This window comes from Rhipicephalus microplus, chromosome X (genome assembly GCF_043290135.1).
Source record: "Rhipicephalus microplus isolate Deutch F79 chromosome X, USDA_Rmic, whole genome shotgun sequence".
In the NCBI taxonomy this organism is placed as follows: Eukaryota; Metazoa; Arthropoda; class Arachnida; order Ixodida; family Ixodidae; genus Rhipicephalus; species Rhipicephalus microplus.
Window position 1 is genome coordinate 43332917 of NC_134710.1, and position 14793 is coordinate 43347709.

The 14793-nt window shown below is 42.3% G+C and overlaps 1 protein-coding gene across 2 annotated transcripts in view; it reads left to right on the forward strand.

Moving 5' to 3' along the window:
- Positions 1–14793, forward strand: part of LOC119175875 (condensin complex subunit 2) — a 93997-nt gene that overhangs the window by 23458 nt on the left and 55746 nt on the right. For both annotated transcript variants that reach the window (XM_075876344.1, XM_075876343.1), the window contains exon 8: positions 10229–10394. In XM_075876344.1, the coding sequence (XP_075732459.1) occupies positions 10229–10394 (166 nt within the window). The remainder of the gene's footprint in view (positions 1–10228; positions 10395–14793) is intronic.

Consider the following 14793-nt stretch of genomic DNA (forward strand, 5'->3'; position numbering starts at 1 on the left):
TATTCTGCTTGCTAAATAAAGCTTTTTCTTTCTACATATGTGCTATGTTGCTTGAGCAGTAGCTTTTGTACAGCCTGTCCTGTATATCAAATGTGCAGGCAATACGCGAGGATTTTTTTTTCTTTCTCTGGGAGCTGAAAGTGGGGGTGCGGGTTATATGCAGGGGCGGGTTATACGTGCAAAAATACGGTAATCTGTTGCCTGAGGTTCGGTGCAAATAAACATTCCTGTATCCCTTTACTTGCTAACAGAGAACGTCTAACAAAGATGCCACCTTGACATTGTAGCGCTAACATAGAAAAAAAACAACATTATTGTTGTTTATGACTATTGTGCAGTTTGTTGGTCTCGTTGTCCGAGAAGAGTCGCACGCTGCAGTTGGTTGAAAACATTTATTGGGTGCTCCCAAAATTGTAACAAAATTTTAATGCGCACAATTTATCACCTAGCTTGCCCTTTTCATATACGTTTACTGGAGCTAATAATGCCTCATTGCTCCACCGGCTTGAATAACAGCTTCCATTCTTTTTGGCAGAGACCTGTAGAGAGCCTTGATGAAGGCTGTGTCAGCTTGAATATGTTTCCTCTCTTCTTGTAGAGTTTCCCACAGTTTATCAGCTGTCACCAAGTCCAAAGAAAGCTTAGAAAGGTTAGCCTTCATACGTGCCCACACATGCTCAATAATGTTCATGTCCGCACCCTTCGCGCACCACTCAAGGCTTATTACCCCTCACTCATCTAAAATACGTGTCACGTCCTTTGCTGTATGCACGGGAGAAAAGACCTGCTGCAATAAATAGCAGCCATCCGGGAGTGTGGGCCATTCAATACATATGGAATCTCGAGCTCCAGCTGCGTGCAATACGCATCACTTGTGAATCTCGTGAAGATTCTCCCATGGCGACATACGCCATCACCCGAGATAGCTCCCCAAACGTTTACCAATGTGTGACCACTTGCGGCTACCTCCATGATTTGCTGACAGAAGCGCATGTTCTCCATGCGCCACACTCTTGTCTACTGGTCCCAGCGGCTGGGGAAAGTTGATTGGTCGGAGAAGACGGCATATTTGCAGTCCTCCACCGTCCAGTTGCAGTGATCGACCGTGAACCTAAGGCGAGCTGTTTTGTTGGAACATGTGAGAAGGGGCTTTTGAGTGGCGATGCGTCTTTGGAGTGCGGATTCCCTTAGCCTCCGCCATATTGTCCTGTCACTCACATTCGCAAAGTCTAGAGTACGGTGCACCTCTTTCGCACTTAAAAATTGTTTCTCACTGACTACAGCAACAATTTGCAGATTTTGGTCCAACGACGTGGCACTGGGTTGCCTTTTGTGCGACGCATCCTTAATTTGTCCATCTCGATACGTTTGGACTATCCTGTTGACAGTGCTGAGATTACAGCCTGTCAAGGTAGCAATGTTGCGCTGCGAATAACCTTTTTTATAATTGAACGACTTCTTCCCGCTTACGCATAGGCACTCGCGACATGTTTAGGCACTGGAACCCAGAACAATACTAGGCAAAGACGGCCGTGGTCTGCGATATCGCTATTTTTAAGAAAAGAAGGTAATGAGAAGAGCGTATCAAAATGACCAGCCAACATCACCTCGACTTGATAAAAGCATGGCCTGTGCATCATGGGAGACTACGTCACAGCCGATATCGCGGCAGCTACATAATTTGACATGACACTAGAGTTAGCTGTGCGCGATGATGTGAATTGATATCGCCGCTAGTGGCTTTGGACATACTACAAGCTTCCGTTTCGCTCCTACTATATAGAGACGGGTGTGTCAGCAGCTATCGGAAGCGCGGCGCCCTTTCCACTGTTTCTGACAGCGGCCACTGCAAATCGACCCATGTAGGATACGAGGCTATTCTCCACGCGCTTGCCTGTTCGAACTCGTATGGCTCACGATAGTACCTAATAAACTCAATCAGCTCTCTGAAATCCTTGAAAGCTCGGAAATCGAAAAACAAAACAAAATAAAAAACAAGACAAAAAATTCGAGGGCCCTTAAATTTTTTAGGAGTGAATATGCGTCTTGAATTCCTTGAAAGTCAGTGTTCACTCATTTGTGCACAACTGTGAGCTGTTAGGGTTTGCCAGTATACAACTGAAAAAGTGGTGAGAAGCAGGATATTAAATAGTGATCCAGTCTCTAATGACAATATTTTAAGCCTGTCAGAGAGGCCGAAGCATTCGTTTTGAGCGGCTGACGAAATGTCAGATTCAACAGTGTCCAGAACAGTGGCCCATGCCTGTACTGTTAGCTTCTCTGCATGTCAAAAGCTTTCAAGGTAAAGCTTCCAGAATGCTGACATAGTTTCAGCGTCACACAATTTTTATCTGCCCCTCGTCTGAATTCTAACCCCAAATGCGGCATGGCTATCTTTTTTGTAAAATAAATTATATCTAATATCTGTTATACTAAATCACCTTGATATCTGTGATACTGTAAAGAACTGTGGTGGGCTGCTCAATGTTGAAATAACAATGTATGCAGATTTCATTGTGACAGACAGGGCACTGTACACAGTGGAGTATTAGGATGAGCACGAAAAGCAGGAAGTAGATGCTAAAAAGCTAAGTAGAGATGTGCAGTTGTTTTGGAGTTTGAAATTCTAGGAGAAAAGGGTATTCAACTAAGCATCTTGAAAAATATTGCGACAAGTTTTTTAAAGATGCCAAAGGGAAAAACGACACAACTTTATGCACCTTGTCAATGAAGGCTCCCTTGGTTCAGGGTTGCCAGGTCGAAAAGATAAAATATGAAAAAGTTAGCCAAAAAGTAGTCAACTTTAGCCACGGGTTTGCAAGAGTAGCTAAAAATAGCCACTCATGCATGAAAATTGCTTTCGAATTTTTATTTAAATGGTTAAAAATGTAAACATGTGCAGGATGAACACTTCAAAAATTATAATTCCTTAGATTTCATAATTCCTCAAGCATTTTAGTCATGAGAACATGGTGTATTCAGTGTTAGAAGAATGGATCTCTCTATGCATCTTGCATGACTTTTCTTGAAATAAACACAAGTTGCGACATTAAAAATGATTCTGCACATCATGTTGACTGCGCTGAAAATCGCAGTTACTGGCAATGAAGCATAAATTGTAGAGATTTTCACATTTTCTCCATCATGTCTTATCCTGATTTTCAGTACGTAGCTAACCATAATACAAGCAGTTTGTCAGCTATCCAGAAGGACTGATTTGTGGGCGAGTTGGTATGACATTTTAAAGAGCACTAAAAAACAAGGACACATAAAGCAAAGGCGACAACAAAGCACTCACTAACATCTGTTGCTAGCGAGTGCTTCTGCTGCCACCTTTGCCTCTTGTTTGCTGGTTTTTCAGTGCTCACTTCAAATGTCGGATACCAAATTTCTAATTTCGATAAGTGTGGAATGCTCTAGATTTGAGGCGTTTTCGATTCATGTTGACTACCACTTGCTGCAGTAAGCATTGGCTGATCGGCAGAATGAGGCCCCATGTAATTGTTCTCGCTGTGTCTTACCTAGGTACCCAAAAAGAGTTTGTTTTTCTGTGCACGAGGCCTGCTTGACTAGCAGGTTATAAACATTAAACATAAAAGTAACTATAACAGACAAAAAAGCCTTGGAAAGCCTTTCTTGTCTGTTAATTCCCGTCAGTGTTGTGCTTCTCGCTGCGTTTTATGCTTTTTGACCACGCTTTGTGTGTAGAAATGAATGACAATTTGATTTAGTGATGTATATACCCCCCCTGCTGTAAGGCCTGCAAGGCAATGCAGGTACTGAATAAATAAATAATATTGTTGAATACAACGGTCCTACTAAAAGGACGTTGGCGGCTTCGGGAATTAAATGGCCGCTGAGAGTATCAGGCGGGAGAAAGTAAAAGAGCCATGCAAGTGAGGAAAACAATAATATAACTTATGAAATAAAGAAAGTTAAGAAAACATACGTCTGTCAGCTATATTCTGCGAGTCTTGAGACTCCATGATAAAACTGATGCTTGATGAGTGATTTTATTGGATGTGATAAACTGGGCAGCCCTATTCTAAATGGATTCCAATAGATTAATCAGATAAGTTTGGCGAGGGCTCGAAGTGGAAGATGCATATTCGAGCTTTGTACAAACGAAGGTTATGTACACAATTTTATGGACTCTAGGAGGTGATAGGCATAAAGTTCTTCGGATGTAACCAAGCTTTTTTGATGTGTCAGCGACTAAGTGTGTAATGTGATTCGACCTTGTGAGAGTGTTAGAAATAAGCATGCCAAGGTATCTGTGATTGTCGGCATGTGCCAAGTTCGTTGATTTTAAATTGTAGGCGTATTCTGAGTTCGACTGCTTGCAAGATACGCACATCACCTTGCATTTAGAAACATTGGTCTGCATCAACCACATTGAACACCAGTTTTCAACTAAACACAAGGTGTGTAAATAGAGTAAGCGTATTGAAATGGGAAACCTGTAAGTGGGCTGCAAGGTAATGTTAAAGCTGGTGTAAAACTATGGCGCCCTTGTGCATTTCAAGCCCCTGAAATGTTTATTGTGTAAGAACTACTCAGTGTATTGGATTGCCGATGAGTGGGGATAGAGGGTAAAATTGGATGGATATACCAGTATCATATTTATACCTTGGTATAATTAGTGGGGCCATGATAATTTATTAAGGGCTGCTGAAGCAGTTGATATGCTCTTTCGGCTGGCAAAAAAAAATATTCTGCCGTAAGAAAAGTCTGGCGCTTTCTATGTGAAACATTACATGTGCATAACTTGGAGGATCTATGCATTGAAGTGCTCATTGTAGGTTCCTGTTTATTTCCATAAACAGTAGTGTTTAGTGCGTGAGAATATGCTTTAATATAGCCATTGCTGGAGAAGCCCGAGCAGCCAGTGGAGCAGTACCTACTAAGAAAAAATTCTTTTGTGCATGGTAAGTGTAGCTCTAGGGACTGCAGGCACATGTGATATTACCGTTGCAGATTCCATAGATCATGCCAGCATTTATAAAGGTACCCGAGCAACAAAGTGATCTTGGATCTTTTATCATATGTGTCTGATTTCGCCTGAAAGTAGGGGGTTAGTAGAACTAAAAACTTTGATGCAAGACTGTGGGATGCACGGTTCTGCACAGTTATGCGATTCCATTAAAAATTTTTTTTTCCTTTTCAATCTTGCGGAAGGCGCTCTGCTCATGCAGTCGCGTCGTGGTGGTAGTTTTCAGCTATAGTAGCCACATGCTCGGGGTGTCCCTCTTCGTGCCTCAAAGCCAGATGAATTGTCTGGTGCCTTCTGTGCAACTCCTCTGAGGGAAGGAGCATTGGTCCGATGTGGGTCATACAATTGAATGTGGGTTTGATTGTGTCATATGTTATTGGCACAGTGCACAAGCAGCATAAAGAGAGGCTCACTGAACGGCGCCTGCAAAAATACATGAACACATGGGGCAGCTGCATTCCTTCTCTGATGGCTAGACAGCATGCAGCTTTCGGACACTACAGAGCACTGTCCGAGCATCAAGCGCTTCCAGGTGAAACACCGCATTACAATGCAAGCAGCAGCTGCCAGCAAAAGAAGTATAACAGGAAGTATTTTTGTATGTGTTTTTGGTAGAGGTACATTGTTTCTATATAATCGAAGGTGCTGGTACAAAGCACGCTAAAGGTCATGTTGAAGAAAAGGCCCATACGACTTGACTATCAACTGTTCTTTGTTAGTAAAAGATGTCTTTTAGGAAAATCAGGGGCACATAGGCAGTTCAATACATTGATTAATTGTGGTCTGCGTTTGGAGATGACCTTAGTTGAAAAATACATTCCTTCCAAGCTCTTGACCACTCGTTGCCGTAATCGGAAACCATGGATGAACAAGGAAATTTGAAATTTGATTTGTAAAAAATGCCGCATATTGAAAACATCACACTGTTTATGAAGAAATGTGTAACCTAGGCTACACAATAAAGCAGGCGATTAAAGTGAAAGAACAGATATACATTTATTCGCTTGATGTAAGGCTAAATCCCAAAGACTTCTGGAAATGTATTAAAGCCAATAGCAAGGAGCTCAGCACGATACCCGATCTATTAGTCGACGGTCAAGCAGTCTTTGACGATTACGAGAAGGCTCGTGCTTTTGATTCCTATTCTAAATCAGTTTTGTCTAACAAGTGCACTAATCTACCGCATTCAATGCCAGATTTACCCTACGAGAATGTGCCCATGGTTACTGCAACGTAAAATGTTCTTAAGCTGCTTAATAACCCAAAAAAAACTATTCACCTGGATGCCTTGATGGCATACCAACAAAGGTAGTTAAGGCATGCACTCAGGAAATTGTCAATTTTATAGTCATCCTGTGTAAACAAGTCTGTACACAGCAGTTCAGTTACAACCCAATGGAAAGCAGCAGCTGTTGTTCCCATTCATAAAACTGGTCCCAAACATTCCATACAGAACTACACACCAATCTCACTTGCTTCTGTTTGCTGCAAAACATTAGAACATATAACTTATAGTGCTGTGAATAAATACCTCCAAAACAATAGTTTCTTCTCATACGCTCAACATGGTTTCAGGGCTGGCTTGTCGTGTAAAACGGCCCCGCCGCGGTGGTATAGTGGCTAAGGTTCTCGGCTGCTGACCCGCAGGGCGCGGGTTCGAATCCCGGCTGCGGCGGCTGCATTTCCGATAGAGGCAGAAATGTTGTAGGCCCGTGTGCTCAGATTTGGGTGCACGTTAAAGAACCCCAGGTGGACGAAATTTCCGGAGCCCTCCACTGCGGCGTCTCTCATAATCATATGGTGGTTTCGGGACGTTAAACCCCACATATCAATCAATCAATCATGTCTTGTAAAACGCAATTAGTTGAATTCTGCCAATATCTTTGTACTCAGACTTTGGCTTTTAACTAGACTGCATTTTTCTGGATTTCAAAAAGGCTTTACATATTGTTCCTCATGATTTGCTATTGTATAAACTTGTCTCTTTGTATTCATATTGCTATAGTCGATTGTATTAGAAATTACCTCTATGGAAAGACACAGCATGTGTTGATCAATGGTGTTAAATCAACAAACAACCGTTACCTTTGGCGTGCCACAGGGATCTGTTTCAAGACTTCTGTTGTTTCTGGTTTACGTTAATGATATCGTACGGGATCTACAATGCAATGTCAGATTATATGCAGATGACTGCATCATGCACAGAAATATAACAAACGAACACGATGTTGATAGTCTGCAAATCGATTTAAACACAGTCCAAAATTGGTGTGGCAAATGATGTACGTCTTTAGTCAGTGCTAAGTGTCAATTCCTCTGTAAACGTTCCCCTGTGACATCTGACTATTATTTGGATCATATATCACTTTAACGGGTGCAACACTGTAAATATCTTGGGGTTTATTTTTCAGAAAATCTGACCTGCACTAGACACATTGAACATGTTGCCTCAAAATCTTCCACGATGCTTAACCTCATTAGATGCAATTTTTACAATGCCCCCAAAAGTGTTAAAGAACAACTATAATGTGAATGTTTGTCCAGTTCTTGAGTATTCTTGCACAGCCATGGGACCCCAACACCTCATGCCTTATCGATAAACTGAGCATATCCAGAATCGCACAGCCAGGTTTGTCACTGGTAATTTCACCTATAAAAGCAGAATTTCAATATTGAAAGACAAGCTTGGTTGGAAAATCCTATCTGGACGCCGCCTTACCACTAAATTGGTACTTTTTTTTCCAAACTTACTCTGGTCTCACAGGAGTGAATAAAAACTTGTACACCCCCCCACCCCCCTCACTTCATCTCTACACATTGGAATCATGAGTATGAACTTCCAATCCGCTGCCGTGCGAATATGTTTTAATTTTCTTTTTTTCCTCGCACCTCCATGTATTGGAACAGACTTCCGAAGGGTATATCTGAATGAAGTGAAGGAAGTGCTGCTACAATTGCTCCAAACTGCTCCGAAAAGAAATGCTGCTTCATGCTGCTCCAAAGTGCTATATTTGCTAGTAAAAAAAAAAAAAACTTCTCCAAACCTGCTCCAAAATAGTGTTGGCAAACTAAAAAGAAGGAACTTGAACGACGGGAACCATCTCGCGAGCCTAAGCGAAACCAAAGGCAAGCTATATGCTATCATCCTAGTATGCTACTCAGTGGCGTAAATCCTGAAAAATCGCAAGGGGTGACACGTATCGGGCCTTGCTGACCTATTCATATTTTCAATGTGACTTGTATTTTTATTTGTATAAGAATTAAATCATGCTTTCAAAAAGAATCGAAAAAGAAAACGAGCGTCGCGTTGGAGCTCAAGCGATTGCATTGTTGTATTCAGTCTCTTCTTAATCACCTTTTTGAGATTTCCATAGTTCACACAGTTCACACAGCTATGCAGCAACAGATACAAAACCTTTTAAAAAGTTTATTGTGCTATACTTAACTGTTAACAAAATTATGTCACGTGCTAAAGCTAAATCTCAAGAGGGATCTTGCAAGGGTTGTCCTCCTCAGCCTGAACACAAGAAATGTCCAGACTCCCTTGACCCCCACCCCTCATGATTTACGCCACCGATGCTATTATCCGGTTTGTATACTAGCTGCATACAAGCATATGGCATGTGTAATAATAAATATAACTATTTATTAGATGCTTAAGTGATGTTTTAGACTTCAGGAGTAGTTAGGAACAGGCATCAGTTCTGAATACACCAATAGCAAGCCTTAGCTATAGCATTCTTTTCTGCTCCGAAGACAATTAAGGCTGCACCAAAGCAGCATTTTTTCTGCTCCAGAATCTGCTGCAAAAAGCAAAATGTTGCTTCCATCACTGTGAATGTAAAACATCATCCAAATTCCAATAGTTTTACATTCTAATCTCTCGTCAGATAATAATTACCTGTCTCCTTGCTTTTGCTGCCCCGCCACGGTGGTCTAGTGGCTAAGGTACTCAGCTGCTGACCCGCAGGTCGCGGGATCGAATCCCTGCTTTGGCGGCTTCATTTCCAATGGAGGCGGAAATGTTGTAGGCCCGTGTGCTCAGACTTGGGTACACGTTAAAGAACCCCAGATGGTCGAAACTTCCGAAGCCCTCCACTACGGCGTCTCTCATAATCATATGGTGGTTTTAAGATGTTAAACCCCGCATATCAATCAGATCTGCCCTTGGTATGTCACGAATTGCTGTCTCCCTGCGAAATCACACTGCCATGGCACTTCATGGAGAAGCCGTTCTTTAGATATGTAAACTGAAAGTGTCTTTTTTAAAAGAGAGACTAAATGCAAATAACAATATATGTTAAAATAAAATATCAATGTTTTGGAATGTATAAAACATCAATATTATTAACAGCAGTGCTCTACTAATTGTGAAATCAAAGCAAATTCTTGACATCTCATGTGCCACAAGTGAAACATTTTTTAAATGATCCGAACAATGTGAGAGCGTCAGACTACAATTAATCACTGGCAATCAAACTGGCTGCAGTAAAAAAGAAAACAGCGCTCATGCAATAAAACACGTAAAAAAATGCCACTTGTCAGTTTCTGGTTGATCTAAAAAAGAACCCCCTGGCATTGCTATGGGGAAGGGCACGAGTGGTTCAAAAGTTCTGTTTTTGCCTGGTTAGGATGGATAGGTGGTGCCATTTAGCGGAGACCACTTGAGCCAAACTAACAGAAAATTGTTCAATGGCCTTTGTTGCTGCTGTAGCTCCCACTACTTTCTCACTGCTGGTGCTAGTATCAGAGGCCGAGCAGTAAAGGCAGGCAATGTTGGGCACGGCAACGCTGACATCAGAAAGACCGGTTTGAGACAGGTGATTTGAAGTGCGCTAATGCGGTGCGGGCCACTGAAACGTAATTTTATTTTAAAATAAGCACTTCCTTGTCACAAAAGTAGTGCTGTGATGTTTATGGAACGCTATTTCAACAATCAACATCAACCTCTTTGGGAAAACCTGTGCTTTTCAAACGTTCAACTTGACAGTCAAAGCTCTACTTTATGTAGTGGTGGCAACTCTTTTGCAGTGCATTAAGAAAACGATTACAATCGCTCTGATGCCAGCAAGGACCAAACATTGCAACGTTTAAGCTTGAAGGTTGCAGGTTTGGTCCTTGCCAGCATCTAGTTATGCACTTTATTGTCTTCACATTTATGACATCCTCTATACTTTTATTGGCACTAATGTCTGTATGCTTTCATTGCATCTTTTGCTTCCTTTTTAAAAATAGATTGACCCACTCCAGGAGTACATCCGAGCCCACAGCACTTGTGGAACAGCAGACTGCTTTGTCATTAATCACATTTATTCATTCAGTGATAGAGGGGAGGTGATTTACTTGAATACAAAATGGCAACATCAACCCATCAATGACATTCGTGTCAAGGCACCAATAGGTATGTGTTTTCACTTACAGTAGATTGTTTGAGCGGGACTTCATGAGACAGTCATTTTCTCTGAGCTATTTAGTGGAAACAAAAATAAAATAAATTGTTCTTATCATAGAGGCAATCATATGAATATAGTTAAAAAAGAATACTGCATTTTTCAGTGTGTAAAGTGCACCACTACTTTTTACAGTTCTAGATAAAAAAACTTATTTAACACTGATCTCTTCTTAATATTGGTTAGGATGATGAAATAGCATTATGCATGCTTGTACACAAATTGTGAAGTGTGCTTTTTCATGGCACTGTATTTATGTAAACATAATTCTTGGAAGCGGCATAAAAGCAGTATAAAACCATGAATCATTACTCTGTAAATCTGAGATAGAATACTCATTTGTAATCTCTAAGTTCAATGAACTCCTTGGAGGATGGACTTCAATTATCTCATTTGACCCAAATGCCTATAATCTCTAATTGAAAAGTTAATTATTTTACTTTATCAGATTGCTACCATAATTACTGTATCTAGTCATCTTAAAGGGGCTTTGCGACATAAATTGTGTGTGTCGTTTTCATTGCTTCTGGATCTTCGAAGTAGCAATCCGAAAAACAATGCTGGTACAATTTTATCTCAATGGACAAACGACATTAGTTTTGAACTAGCACCCCGCCACGGTGGTCTAGTGGCTAAGGTACTCGGCTGCTGACCCCCAGGTCGCGGGTTCAAATCCCGGCTGCGGCGGCTGCATTTCCGATGGAGGCGGAAATGTTGTAGGCCCGTGTGCTCAGATTTGGGTGCACGTTAAAGAACCCCAGGTGGTCAAAATTTCCGGAGCCCTCCACTACGGCGTCTCTCATAATCATATGGTGGTTTTGGGACGTTAAACCCCACAAATCAATCAGTTTTGAACTAGAGCATGCAACGGCTATTTTCCGATCGGGGGTGTCGTTCCATCACGTAGGAGTGACATCGGCGGACCGTTTTGATTGGTTTGATGCGCCAAAGTAGCATGTAATATACCGTCCCAGCTAGGCCTCACTGTTGTGCTCTAAAATTATAAAAGCACTATTTATACTTCTTCAAATACAAAAGTATTTGTTTTTCAATATTAAATCTTCAAAACACTTCAAAAATAATGCAAGGGGTACTGCACACCTGCCACCTTGAGGAGAGTCTTCCCGTATATTTTTGTAAGAGGTGCGCAGTAATTGGAAATGGTCCTTCATGTCAGTGGAAGAGTGAAATGCACTCTGCCGAGGTGGTTTAGTGGCTAAGGTACTTGGCTGCTCACCCCCAGGTCACGGGATCGAATCCCAGCTGCGGTGGCTGCATTTTCGATGGAGGTGAAAATGCTGTAAGCCCGTGTGCTGAGATTTAGGTGCATGTAAAATACCCCAGGTGGTCGAAATTTCCGGAGCCCTCCACTATGGTGTCTCGTAATCATATGGTGGTTTTGGGACGTTAAACCCCACATAGCAATCAATCGAGAGTGAAATGCAAAAGGTAAAATTGTTTCTTGCCTGCTGGGGTTTTGAAGCTTGAAAAACAATAACTTATATTATCATGCGCCAATATCAATAATTCTTGTCGCAGTCATCTCCATATTCAGCACTTCACATCAGCAATGCAGAATGCTGACGAGAAAACGTTGTAGGGCCCCTTTAACATGTCTCGCACCACAAAATATCTAAGGTCCAATGTTGTGTTAAGACGATCGAGAGCAGGGACTGCTTCGTGAAAAAAGCGGTTTGTTAGAAGTGAAGTAGCGCTCACTCGCCAGACAGCAGTCTTTTTTTCTTCTTCTTCTTCTGGCATTTGATGATGATATTGATACACGTAGAGTTACAATTGAAGTTGCAGACACCCTAATGCCAGTGCGACACAATTGGTTCTGAGCCCGAGGCACTTCAACTTCTTCTATGGCTAGAAGCATCCTCTAATGGACACTGGCGCCAACACCCACGTAACATTAACTCCCAGCAGCAAAAGCCCCCGTCCTGGTGCATCGGATCGGTGAACATGACTTAGGGCTTAGTTGGGAAACATGCACAGTTTCAGTAGCTGGTGAGGTGGACGAGGCTTGGGGGTTAGCAGCAAGATCTTGTGACTTCAGTAACTCGGCGAAGAACTTGATAAGGCCTGACGTAGCATGGCAGGAGTTCTTCACTGAAGCTAACGCAACACGAAAGCAGCCAGAGCAAGACCAGGGAGCCAGGGCTGAAACTCATGTCGCGATGGTGACTGTTGTAATGCCGCTTTTGGTTGGTCTGAGATGCCAGGAGTCGATCACAGGCAACGCGCCCTGCTGTAGCCGCGCGAACGATGGCGTCGTGAGCGTAGTATGTGGTTGAGTTTGCCTCAAAAGGAAGTAGTAAGGCGAGAGCAGGTCACGGTCATACAACAGAGAAAACGGAGAATAACCAGTAATGTTGTGACGGGATGATTATAGGCAAACGTCACGAATGGTAACGTGCAGTCCCAATCCAGGTGGTCCTCAGACACGTACATGGATAACATGTCCATGAGTGTACGGTTCAAGCGCTCAGTAAGTCTGTTTCTTTAAGGATGGTAAGCGGTGCTGAACTTGTGAGAGTTGCACAAGAGCGGAGAAGGTCATCGACAACTTTCGAAAGGAAACATCGATCTCGATCAGTCAGTAGCTCACGCGGGACACCATGGTGTAAGGTAACTTTCTGGAGAAGAAAGTCAGCGGCATTGGTTGCACAGCTTGTAGGAAGGGCTTGCGTAATGGCATAATGTGTTGTATAATTAGTCGCTACGGCCACCCACTCTTTATTTGAGCTGATCAAATATCTTTGCTGTTACTTGTAGCACTGCCCTTTTCGTCAAGTACGGTGTATGTGTTAATGATCCTCACTTTTGAACAGAGATAAAAATCATGTCCTTTGAGTGTTTCCATATCAAGCCCAGAGTCATTGTAAACCCTTTAGATCTCATGTCTATGTGAGAGTTGTCCCTTTTGTTTTCAACTGTTATTTTGTTTAACCTTTCATTAGATGTTCATTTTCTCAAGTTCATTGCTGCCATCTCGGCTGTGGCGGCTGCATTTCCGAGGGAGGCGGAAATGTTGTAGGCCCGTGTGCTCAGATTTGGGTGCACGTTGAAGAACCCCAGGTGGTCGAAATTCCCGGAGCCCTCCACTACGACGTCTCTCATAATCACATTGTGGTTTTGGGACGTTAAACCCCACATATCAAGTTCATTGCTGCCTCTCTGAACACTTGTTTTGCATCTTTATACAACTTGACTGCCTCATTAAGTGTTGCTACTCCCAGAACGACGTCGTCCACATATATCGCTTCCTGCAGTGTACCTGTGTGCGGAGAGCGGTTTTCCACTTGTTTGAAATGGTTATTAATTGTAGCTGCTAGCAGAAACATGCTTGGTGGTGTTCCCAACGTAATTCGCCATGTGTGCACTTCATTTAGCAACTTTCCCTCGGCCTCATGCTTCCACCATAAAAATCTCATTGCATCTCTATTCTCTTCATGTATGGAAATTTGTAGAAATGCCTTTTCAACATCTCTTACTAATGCCACCTTTTCTTTCCGGAAATTTTTTAGCAACGACAGCATGTCCTCATTCAAATTGGATCCTGCCTCTAAATTGTCGTTTAAAGACGTACTTTTTCGAGCTTGGTCTTCTCAAATGATCACATCATGTGGCATGTAGTGGCAAAGTGCATTTTGCTGTTCTGATGGCTCCTGAGCTTCTTCTGCGACTCCTGATGCCATATACTCTCATATAGCTTTGTAGTGAGGCATCACGTCCTCATTTTTCTGGAGCCTTTTCGTCAGTTGCAGTAGTCTTTTCATGGCATTTTCCTTATTGCTTTTCAAGTTGGCGTCCTGTTTCTAAGGCAAGCTGACTTGATAGCAACCGCTTTGTTACACAATCTTAAGCTCAAATTCCTCAGCAATTTCATTTCCTGTGTTATCTGAACTGTTTCTTATAATCTCCATTAACTTCAGGCTCCAAAACTTCTCTAGCTTTTGCTGGAGTTGTGTATCCGCCGCTTCGACCTTCAGAATCATCACTGCTTGCTTATGTGTTAGTCTTGTCTTGTTTTGCTCTGACGGACCTTGTAGTACCCATCCCAGTATGGTCTCCACAGCCATCAGTCTGTGCTCGTTTCCCCAAGTTCTACCAGTAAAGAACTCCCAATAGTAATCTGAGCCGATGAGTAGTCCTATGAAATCTGTTGCAGTCGTCTTGGTCCTGTCATCCGCCACTTGCATCTTTAGCTGTTTCATTTTCTCGCTGAGTTTCTGACTAGGAACGGGTATACAACTGTGGGAGATATCGGCTTAACTCACTTCAATCACTGTTGTCTTTCTTGTTTCTCGTGGCCCTATAAACACTTGCACAACATTCATTAGCTTG